Source organism: Sceloporus undulatus, chromosome 1, assembly GCF_019175285.1.
Source record: "Sceloporus undulatus isolate JIND9_A2432 ecotype Alabama chromosome 1, SceUnd_v1.1, whole genome shotgun sequence".
In the NCBI taxonomy this organism is placed as follows: Eukaryota; Metazoa; Chordata; class Lepidosauria; order Squamata; family Phrynosomatidae; genus Sceloporus; species Sceloporus undulatus.
In genome coordinates this window covers 298,537,764-298,549,794 of record NC_056522.1, presented here as the reverse complement: position 1 = coordinate 298,549,794, position 12,031 = coordinate 298,537,764, and the positions used below count along the sequence as shown (strand labels likewise).

Genomic DNA, 12,031 nt, shown 5'->3' with positions numbered 1-12,031 from the left:
AAGCATGCAGGAAAGTCTGGAGTCCTAAAGGTGCAAACCATGCAAATGCTAATTGTGGCACCAGAGCAAAGCTGCAACAAACTACAGTTCCCTGAATTTCATAGCACTGAGCCATGGCAGTTAAACTGATGTCAAACCGGATTGTTTATGCAGTGCAGATGCAGCCTAAAAGCATAAAACCTTCCTTTTGCATCAGACCTCCCCAAGACTACCTCTCCCAGAAAGCAAAGCAGCCCAATGACTTAGCATGTGACTGGATTTCTGTATTTCTGATGGTGGTTTCAAAACTGGTCACATGAGAAGGGAATCATGGCTGCTCTGGGTCCGGAAATGTTTGCACCGCTCCAGATCTTGCTAAAAGTAAGGAAATTAGGACTCTTTGTTCTGCTTTCAGTAGCATGAAGGGCTTTTGAATGATGACACTGGAAAACACCCTTATTTATCCTTTTTATCTGACCTTTCCAAATTGCAGAATGTGACACAGCTTTGAATGCAGTGCATTAGTTGGGAGTTAAATTGGGCTTGAGCTTTGCAAAGGTGTTGGTTTGAATTATTTTTAAGGGAGCACAAGGGTCACTTCCATGCCAGTGAAAACAACAACGTGATAGTTCCAGTTCTGATTTTAAATCTGGAAGACATGATGCAGAATGGGAAATGAAAAGGGGAAAAAGCAAAAACACTAGTCTTGAATGCTTGGCTTATCTCATGCATAATACAAATAATTTAACATGAAAATAATTTTAAAATGAAAATAGAATCCAAATCGGATTGAAATCCACTAGGTAATGTAAGATTATTTTCTTCCTTTAAAAAACAAAACAAACCCCCTGTTAATTACAGACTCATGTGTTGTTTCTATTTGCTTAACTTAAATTCATGTAGACACTTCAGATTATGTCACTCCTACAATGGTATTATATGTTAGATTGCTTTTCCATTTATTATTATTATTATTAACCTTTATTTATAAAGTGCTGTAAATTTACACAGCGCTGTACATTTAAGGAACACAGGTGGTCTTACATTCCAGGGAGGTTAAATAGTATTAGTCAAGGCAGAAGGGTCAATAGTAGTTGTGAAGAAGTTAACATATCACATGAAAGCCATAACATGTGCCAACAGTAACGATACAGTTATTGCAGTCAAACATCCATTTATTGTTTGCAAATCAAAAAATCATCCCTCTCCCCCTCCCTGTTTTAAAAATGAAAATCTGGAGAGGGTACCTTTCATGTTTGTAGGTTGTATTAATGTTTGTTTTAACGTTTGTAGACTGACAATACACCTCCCTTTTGTGATGTAACTTTTATATTACTCATTTTCTGTATTGTAATTCTCAACTATAATATGTTTGGTATTTTAATAAACAGTTTATCTAGCTAATTTTAAATTGGGAATTAAGATTTTAAATGTTGACTCTTTTAAAATGTGTATGTTTTATTTATCCTTTTAAACTGTTGCATGCTTTTAAAACAATAGCCATCCGATTAGAAATAATATATACATCTCCACAAAAAAGGAGGCACAAAAGACTGAATCAACTATATACAGCACTACTCTCACATGCAAGCAAGTGGGATTCAGAAAAGCACTAGGGACCTCATTGCAAACATATGGTGGCTAATGGAGCGCACCAAATGATTCCAAAAGAAAATTAGCATGTGCTATATAGACTAGCAAAGCCTTTGACTGCATAGACCATGAAAGGCTGTGGAGCACCCTTGAAGACATAGGAGTGCCAACACATCTGTTGTGATGAGGAATCTGTACTTAGAACAAGAGGTTACTACCCTGTTTCCCCAAAAATAAGAGATACCCATAAAATTAAGCCGTAGCAAGATTTCTAAGCATTTGCACAATATAAGCCATACCCTGAAAATAAGACATAGTGATAGGCCCAGTGTGAAACGGAAGGGGTGGGAAGGGACCGGAAAGATTGGGGCCAATGCTTCTAAAAAAATGAAGTCGCAAGAAATTCAGGATGGAATTCCGGGTTTGGAGAGTTATGACGATGTTCCAGAAGAAGACACTTAACTATATTTGAATAAATGTTGATTGTTGTACCATACTTAATAAAAATAAGACATCCCCTGAAAATAAGCCATAGTGTGTCTTGAGGAGAAATAAATATAAGACAGTATCTTATTTGGGGGGAAACACTGTATTAGAACAGAACTTGGAGAAACAGAATGGTTCCCAGCTGGCAAAGGAGTCAGACAAGGCTGCATCCTTTCACCTATCTGTTCAACTTATATGCAGAACATATTACGCAGAATGCAGGCTTAGACACAGAAGAAGGAGGAGTGAAAATAGGAGGAAGGAATATCAACTATCTAATATATGCAGATGACACGATACTACTAGCAGAAAACACCACAAACGTAGAGCAGCTACTAAAGAAGGCCAAGGAAGAAAGTGCAATGGAAGGTTTACTGCTGAACATAAAACAAAAATAATGACCAGGGAGGATCTACACAAATTCAACCTAGACAATAAGGAAATAGAAATAGTAAAAGAGTTCTTATACCTCGGATCAAAGGTTGATAGGAACAGGAGCTACAGTCAAGAAATCAGAAGAAGACTAAGGGCCGAAACAGATGGCCTTGAAGGGCTGGCGTGATGCTGCTCCTTTGAATGCCGGGTTGGGGTTTGAACGCCACACCCCCAACCCAACTTTTTGCTGGAACAAAAAGAAGCAGCAAAATGCTGTTCCTTTTTGAGCTGACAAAAAGCTGGCTTTTCTGCTGCACCTGTGGCTTTGAAGCACTCCTGTGGTGTGCGACATATAATGGTGTGCCACTGGAGCACCGCAAAGTTGCCCAACATGTGGGCAGGCAGGCGGCATGACACCAGCTTGGGGGCAGCGTCAGAGCATGCAGCGCCACCCCCAAGCCAGTGCAAAGGGGTGGTCTGTTTTGCGCCTAAGAATGGGGAGGGTGGCTATGAAAGAAATAGAAAAGATTCTAAAATGCAAAGATATACAACTGAGCACAAAAGTTAGAATCATACAAGCCATTGTATTTTCTATACCATGTATGAATGTGAGAGCTAAAAAGTTAAAAAAGAAAATAAGATGAAGAAGAATTCATTTGGGATGTGGTGCTGGAGATGAATGCTGAGGATACTGTGAACAGCCAAAAAGACAAACAAATGGGTTCTAGAGCAGAGGAAGCCAGAAATCTCCCTGGAAGCCAAAATGACAAAACTGAGGCTGTTCTACTTCAGACACATCATTACAAGGCACGAATTATTGGAAAAAAACAATAATATTGGGAAAGGTGGAGGGAAGTAGGAAGAGAGGAAGACTGTGTGCTAGATGGATGGGTTCTATTAAGGAGGCCTTAGGTGTGTACTGACAGGAACTAAATAGAGCAGTGAAGGACAGGGAGTCTTGGAGATGACTTATCCGAAGGGTTGCTGTGAGTCAAGATTGACTCGAGGGCAGTTAACAACAACAAACGTTTTAATTAATGTGGTTTAACTGATATTGTTACTTGTTGATTTGTTGTTGTCCCTGCTTTGATCCATGGGGAGAGGTAGGTGAGAAATAAATATTATTATTATCATTCTTATTCTTATTTGCCAGCTTGCCAAACAGTCAGGAATTTATTTGTTTGCTTAAAGTTTACTGTATGTTTTCTTTGCTAGGCTTCATCAAAAGATGTGGTTCGGCAGTTATGTCAAGAATGTTTTTCGCATTCAGCAAGTGGCTCAGACAAACTGGTTGAGAGCATCTGCTCCAGTCTTTCAGTTGCACCAAATGAAGCAAACCAGGTAAGGGTCTAGTGATTGCTTCAGATTTAGGATGCAGTGCTACTGAAATCCTTCTGGGGCTTCCTTCTGGCTTGACTTACATGGGATATTGCTTGGCAAAGGCCCCCTTCAGGGTCAAAGAACAAGGGCCAAATGGGGAGCTGAAAAGACATCGATTAGTCATAAAGAGCATGCATGTGAATTTACCTGGTGGAGGTGGTAAGACTCAAGCGGTTAGAACATTTTTTTGAGCTTATGTGAGAGAATAATATAGTGCTTTATCTTTATTGTCTCTTATAGTTAATTCATTCCTTGCACAACCTTACGAGATACATAGTGTACCATGGCCTGATGTCTCCAGAAGAAATTCTTTCTCTTTTTCCAGAAGGATTTCACCAGAACCTTAAAAACCTCTTGACAAAGATAATCCTGGAAAATATGTAAGTTTGTGGTGTTAGTCCAGAAATTTCCCAAAGGAGCTTCAGTGTACTCACTGGAGTCCTTAGAATACACCTAGGCACTTGCAGCCCATGATTTGGGTTAGTCAGGGCCACTAACCATATTGACTGGGGGAGTCTGGGATATGTCGTCAACACAAAGCAAAGACCAGCTTTTTGGTATATATTGGTGAATTTTACCAAGGTGTTGTTCTGTTCTTATGCTTGGATAAAATACTGCACAGTCATTGTCTATAATCCTTGTCTAACTGTTGGCACGAGATAGCAAGTTTGACTCTATGTGTTTTCTATGCATTCCTTCATGCCTGCAAGTCATTGACTATGTAAAAATGATCTGCTTCACACACACACCTAGTTCTGGCTGATATTTTGTGTTTCAATTATTATAATATATATTTTCTTTTCTCTTTTCAGCTCTTCCTGGAGAAATGAAGCCCAAGGTAGTCAGAGTACGTAAAAGCCATATATTAGAACAACTTGCATTTTCTAAAATGACCTTTAATGAACATTTCTATATTTTTTTAGTGTCCCCTACTGACTCATTGGTGTGTACAGTGTAAAACTGAGACGTCCCTGCTTAGGCTTGCTTTATATGAGGGAAATGTCACATAAAGAAATCACTTCTTTCCATTGTTGATTGAGTCAAATGTTGATTTCTGCCTGTTTGATTAGTGGTTATTTATTTATTGCACTTACATTTATTTATTCATTGCACTTATCACCTTTCTCCCAAAATGAGATCCAATGCAGCTTACAATAATTTAAAAGAGATCCAATTAAAACATTAATTTACATCAGTTAAAAAGGAATCAAACAGCAACATTATTAAAACATGATGAAAACATCAAAAGATTTAAAACAGTTTCAATAAAAGCTTGAAAAATACACACACATATATATAGCACACCATTTCACACACTGCAGCTCCACAGTTCAAATTGAAAAGCCTGCCTAAATAAAAACATGTGTACCTGTTGTTAGAAAGACAGGAGAAAGGGAGTCAGCCAGACTTCCAGTGGAAGGGAGTTCCACAGCATGGAAGCAGCCATGGAGAAGGCTTTTTCCTGAAAGCTTTCACCAACTACACCTGTAGGGTAGTGAGACTGCAAGAAGACCTCAACACATGTCCTGGTTTATATAAAGAAATACAGTCTTTCAAATAGTGTGGACCCGTCATGTAGGTCAGAAAAACAGCACTTTATATTCTGCCCAGAAATGGCTTCTTGCTATTTGTGTATACTTTATTATATGGTAGTAATGTTAGTTCACTCTGAGATACAGTAGAGCCAACTCACTGTTGACTAACTATAAGATGGCTGTGTCTCACTGTGTACAAAAGAATATTAGTGTCATATCAGCACAAGACATCTTTCTTGTTCTTTTTGAATGGGACTTATTTCACAGCCTACTCCCCATATCCAAATTAATACCTGCCTACAGGTATTAATTTTGTAGAAAATAAATGGGTCGTGCCCATTTCTCGGCACACACAATCATTTGGGCACAGTTTTTGGCTTTGTGAACTTCACTATTTATTCAAAGTTAATGTAGCATTTTGGCTGAGGCTCTGAGCTGTGAACCAAGAGGTTACCACTTTGTTGTTGTTTTGTCCCTTCAAGTTGTTTCAGACCTATGGGACCCTACCATGGGGTTTTCTTGGCCTGTTTCTTCAGAGGGAGTTTGCCATTGCCATCCCCTGAGAATGAAAAGTGTGACACCTTTTGAACAAATCTTGCCAAGTAATTTCCCAAAGTTGGAACAACTTGAATACACTGCTTTCTCGGGTTACGAAATTAATTCGTTCCGCGGCCGCTTTCGTAACCCGAAAAGCCTTCGTAAGCCGAAATGCCATAGGCGCTAATGGGGAAAAGCCGCGATTTCGTGCGAAAAAGCCGAAAAAAGCACCAAAATTTTTTTCGTAACCCGAAAAAACATTCGTAACCCGGAACAATTATTTCCTATGGGATTTTTTCATATCCCGGAAATTTCGTAACCTGGGTATTTCATATCCCGAGGTACCACTGTACAATGAATAGAGCTCCCTATCATAGTCTGATTGACACCTTTTTTGAGATGTTCTCATTTGAAATCTTCCTAGTTTTGTTAGTTGTTTCACTTCCTTCTTTCTAACTAGGATTCTTCTGCCCTGAGGATGAGAATTGTATGGCTTCCAGATGTTGTTGGAGTCTTCACAGTTGGTATTATGGCTAAGGTTTACAAGAATCTCAATCTAGAAACATCTGGAGGGCTACATGCTTTCTATACCTATTCTCTGAACAGTCGTTACTCTTCTGCTGAGTGAGAGGGGCTTTGTGGACTGCTTTTTTCAAGCTGTAGTACAAAGCATGGCATATGAATGTCTAAGTCGTAACCTATTGTAGGGGGCAGTGCTCATCTCCATTACTAAGCCAAAGAGCCAGCATTGTCCAAGGACTGCTCTGGTTCTCATGTAGCCAGCATGACTGCACCAAGCACTATTATCTTCCCACCGAAGTGTTAGTTATTTATCTGTTTGCATTTGCTGGCTTTCAAACTGCTAGGTTGGCAGAAGCTGGAACTAGTGACAGGAGCTTACCCCATCATATAGCATTCAGGCCTCGAATTGCCAACCTTCTGATCTTCTGATCATCAGAATTAACCACTAAGCCACTGCATCACCAAAACAATGTGTAAAGACAAAAAACCCAGAAATACAATATGGCCCCCATGTACATATGTGGTTTCACTTAAACACATCTGAAAAAATATGTTCTCTCTAGGTATTTTCTAGATCCTCCAGCACAATTCTATGGTTTGCTTCTGATGGAAATTGACTATAGAGTTTTTACTGGAGGACCTAGACATGATTAGTGAGTTGTTGTCTCTAGGAATCTCTAGGTGCTCCAGTGTAATACTATAGTTAACTTCAATCAGAAATCATTAATTTCAATAGGATTCACTATTATCAGCAATTTCGTGTTTCCGTGGTAAATCCAGGAATTGGAGGTCATACTATACTAAGCATTATTGATACATATGTGTTGCCATCAGCATGCATGATTCTTCACAAAGTGTAAACACATGGATCCCTGTCAAAGGGAGTTTCTAATCCAGAACTGAACATGGGAAACAACACAGGAATTGAAGTAGAGAAAATGGTAAATTTGGAATGTCTTGGATCCTGACATGGATCCACTTAACTAAGTTCACAAAGGAAAGCTCCCCCTCCTCATTCAGTAGGCCCGCCCACCCCTGATTTAAGAGGGAGTATCTGGAGTATTTATGTAGGGGGTATGTAAGTAGTGTAGTGATTTGAAGGTTGGACTATGACTCTGCAGACCAAGATTTCAATCTTGGCTTAGCCATGTAAACACAGTGGGTGACCTTGGACTCTCTCAGCCTCAGAGGATGGCAGTGGCAACCCCCCTGTGAACAAATCTTGCCTTTGGGTTGCCATAAGTCAGAAATAACTTGAACACACACAACAACAAACAAAAATCTGACTCCCCAGTGTATTTTAGTGGGGTGGAACTTTTCCTTTTGTATAGTTCCTTAAATTAGCATCTCGGGATCCAAACCACTATGTTGTGGTTTCAATGATTCAATTGTTAGTTATTAGACTATGTTACAAAGCAAGGGCTAAACTACACACTGTGTTAAATGCATACTGCCAAACTGAGTTTCATTTTCTTTTTTTTTATATGGATTACCTAAATAGGGATTGGGATTGGATAAGCACTCTCTCACACTCTCTTATGTTCACACACACACACACACACACACACACACACGGCCCTTTCCCTCCGCGTTAAATTCATCCATAGGCCTTAGTGGAGTATTATTAAGCCCCTGTGTTAAGGAAAGGAGGAGTAGAATTTAATCATGTGACATGAGAATAGCTTCAAGGAGAATGTTTAAGTGCCATGTTTAACTGCAAGTGCCATGGTTTTGATTTTGTGAACACATTCTTTGGAGTAAGAAAGAAACTGAGGCTTAGCTTCCTACTGTATATATAACGCAGCATGTAGTTTATTTCCTTGTTTCAGCAGGATATAGGTAACATTGATTTTGGGTTACCATTGTATGAATGATGTTTTATTAGTGGTTTTCCAGTATAAGGTTTCAAAGTTGGTTGTCAAAGATGATAATATTTTGAACTGTTTCCTTGTGTTGCTTTTGCCTCTCCCAACTGGCACATACAGTATGTTGTGTTGGGCAGAGAAAACTAAGTGGTATCTTCTGCCAGTACATGGTTGTCTTCTAATCAAATACTGCATTGCATAAGCTCTTTTCTCCTGTCCACCCTCAAGTGTTGGCTACATTAGGTCTTGTTCATAGAAGTCTGACAGGGAAGGAAAACCAAACTTTTCTAAGAGTTGTTTTTTGGTGGCATGGGGTCAGTTACTTATGTAGTGTCACCAAGAGGCATGGTGATCTCAGTGAGCTACAAAAAAAAAAAGTAAAAAATGGAAGCATTCAGTGAAACTATTGTGCAAATAAAGAGACCAAAAAATAAATGTTCCCTCCAGCACAGGGGTATGCAACTGCTTGGGAGGGTGACATTGGGACCAGTATGCTACCTAGCTGAATTCAAGGTGCTTTCACTGACATTTAAATCCCTAAATTGCTTAAGAGCTCAATATTTGAGGGAATGCCACCCCCTCTATATGTCTGCCTGAGGTTTGAGGTCTCTTGAGTAGGAGGCTCCTCTGTGTCCCACCAGTGAAGTCAACAAACTGTGTAGGGGTATAGGAGAGGAATGTATCAACTGTGGTACCCCAATTATGGATTAGCCTCTCCTTGAAGGCCTAATTGACACCTTGGCTGTTAATCAAAGCCTTTGGATCTCACTGATTTCTCTCAAATGCTAACACACAAGTTCTGCTTGAGGCTTTTATGTAGGTATGTTGTAGGAAGCAAGATGCAGGTCCAACTAGGCTTCTGGTTAAATCCAACAAGAATCTTCTCTTCTTAAACAGGTTCTTGCTCTGAGGAAATCACAATTTAAATTTAGATGACAACAGGGAAAAGCAAGGATTAAGAGGCCTGATTAGAATCCACCCCCCAAGCCAGTTTTTTGTATGATGATAAGTTTAAAAAAAAAAAGTAGCGCAGGTCACAGACTTCAGTATATTACAGGTACATGTAACTGTTTCTACCTAAATGGAGAAGATTCAGAAAATACACTAGTCCCTCCTGTAATAGTACAGATTTTCCATCAATTTGGCAGAGCATGGTAGATCCTCCAGTCTGGATAATCTCCAGCAGCTATTTTAAACATGTATCAAACTCTTTTGGTATAAACCTTATAAACCATGTTCTACCATGTGTGTAGAAAGTGTGGCCCATAAAATTCATGTGACCCCTCAGTATTCTTTTTGAGACTGTGGGGACAATTTTGCAATACTTTCTGCCTGTCTCAGTTGATTTAGGCACAATGATGCATTTTTATAACCAATAAGTAAACTGGAGTCTTTTAGTATACTTCCTGATACAAAATAGGCATCCTCCCAGGGCTAAAACAGCCGACATGATGACATGGTAAAACTAACCCTTCTAGGTATTCTAAAAAACTTCACAATTTTTCTTCAAAAAATTCCAGGTGGTGTAGCAGGCATGTACATGTCCTTCCAAGATCCAGTGGAGTGTGCAGTGGTCCCAGAACTTAGTTAATTGCCTGCCCATTATTCATTTATTATGTTTGGGTCTTGGTCTATGAAAGCTTGTACCATAAAAATGTATTACATTGTAACTTGCCACAAGAGCCTCTCTTGTTAAATCTAAGATAAATCATAGAATCATAGAATCATAGAGTTGGAAGAGACCACAAGGGCCATCCAGTCCAACCCCCTGCCATGCAGGAAATCCCAATCAAAGCATACCCGACAGCCTCTGTTTAAAGACCTCCAAGGAAGGAGACTCCACTACACTCCGGGGGAGTTTGTTCCACTGTCGAACAGCCCTTACTGTCAGGAAGTTCTTCCTAATGTTGAGGTGGAATCTCTTTTCCTGTAGCTTGCATCCATTGTTCCGGTCCTGTTCTCTGGAGCAGCAGAAAACAAGCTTGCTCCCTCCTCAATGTGACATCCTTTCAAATATTTAAACAGGGCTATCATATCACCTCTCAACCTTCTTTTTTCCAGGCTAAACATCCCCAGTTCCCTGAATCATTCCTCATAGGGCAAGGTTTCCAGACCTTTCACCATTTTAGTCGCCCTCCTCTTTGTGTGTGTGTATGCATAATTCTATGTGTCTGTTCCAAGCCTATGATTCTGTGTATGTATGTCTGGGAGCATGTTCCACTGAGCTCAGTGGGGCCTATTCTCTAGTAAATATGCTTCGGATCCCAACCTGGAGGAATATCTGGGACTTTGTGCTTTATCAGCATTATCAGTATTGCTGCTTTTTGCAACTTGAATTCATTAGTTCTGGCCTGCTACAAAGAAGGTCAGGTTGATTTCTGGGAGTCATCCATCAAGTGGAAGTAGCCCTGGGGCTCTAGGAAACAGATGAGGCACAGAAGGTATATATATTGAGCATGTATGCTACATCACCCTCCATTTTCAAGGGGGCTCCAGAACCGCAGCCATAGCCTTTCCATTGGCTGCCTTTCAAATGCTGATTTATCTTTGGCTGCCAACAGAAGTAACATCTATACCCTGTCTTAGATTGGAAATTTGGCGGAGGTGTTGATGGTGGGGAGGAAATGTTAGATAGGTTGGTAGAAAAAAATAATGTATGAACTAGATTATAAATCAGTTCAGATGAAGTGGGTGAAGGACAGAGTATATTTAAAAAGAATGAGAAAAATTGTGCTCTCTCTCTCTTTTTAAAGGTTCTCTGATAGTGTGTTTATAGTGCTTGGATGTGCTACACTTGGGATTTATTGTTCCAGTGTTGTTCAGGTGTAGAATTGGCACTACATGTGACATTTGATGTCCTGGAAAGAGCTTTTTTAATTTAAAAAAATCCAGTAATTTTCTAATCCTTAGGAATATAGATTTGAAAACTGTGTGTGTCTAGTTTTTTTTTTAATTCACCTTGAGCTGGAGTACCAGGAAGTAGTACCAAGAAATTAAAGCTAAACAAATTACAATAAGGAAATCAAAATACTTAAAGATTTCCTGTACCTTGGATCAAACATTTATCCAAAATGGAGACTGCAGTCAAGAAGTAAGAAGACAACTGGGATTGGGAAAGGCAGCTATGAAAAAATTAGGCAAGATCCTAAAGAGTAAAGATATACAACTGAGTACTAAATTTGTGTGGGTGTGTTGTGTGCCTAAGTCGTTTCCAACATATGGTAACGCTAAGGTGAACCTATCATGGGATTTTCTTGAAAAGATTTGTTTACAGGAAATTTGCCATTGCCATCCCCTGAGGCTGAGAACATGTGACTTGTCCAAGGTTACACAGTGGCCTAGCTGGGAATTAAACCCTGATCTCTAGAGTTGTAGTCCAACATGTAGTCCACTATGTCATGCAAAGATATACAACTGAGCACTAAAGTTAGAATTGTCCAATCCACCATATTCCCCATCACCATATATGAATGTGAGAGGTGAACTGTGGGAAAAAAGTGGTTAAAAAGAAAATTGACACATTTGAGATTTGGTGCTGGAGAAGAGTGCTAAGAATACCATGGACAACAATACCAAAAGAATAGCAAAAGACCAACAAATGGATCCTTCAGCAGATCAAGCCCAAGCTCCCTGGAAGCCAAGATGACTAAACTAAGGTTGTCATACTTTGGCCACATCATGGGAAGGCATGAATCACTGGAAAAGACAAAAATGCTAGGAAAGGTGGAAGGCAGAAGAAAGAGGAAGCCAGATGGATAG

General features: G+C 39.6%; 1 protein-coding gene across 3 annotated transcripts in view; it reads left to right on the top strand.

The window, feature by feature from the left end:
• The first annotated feature begins 263 nt into the window (after positions 1–263).
• COMMD9 (COMM domain containing 9) overlaps positions 264–12,031 on the top strand; it is a 35,767-nt gene continuing 23,999 nt past the window's right edge. For all 3 annotated transcript variants that reach the window (XR_006102370.1, XR_006102369.1, XM_042453896.1), the window contains exons 1-4: positions 264–360; positions 3,649–3,774; positions 4,054–4,193; positions 4,626–4,660. Coding sequence is in view for 1 of the 3 variants with exons in the window: in XM_042453896.1 (XP_042309830.1) it covers positions 310–360; positions 3,649–3,774; positions 4,054–4,193; positions 4,626–4,660 (352 nt within the window). In the remaining 2 variants the exon portion in view is untranslated. The remainder of the gene's footprint in view (positions 361–3,648; positions 3,775–4,053; positions 4,194–4,625; positions 4,661–12,031) is intronic.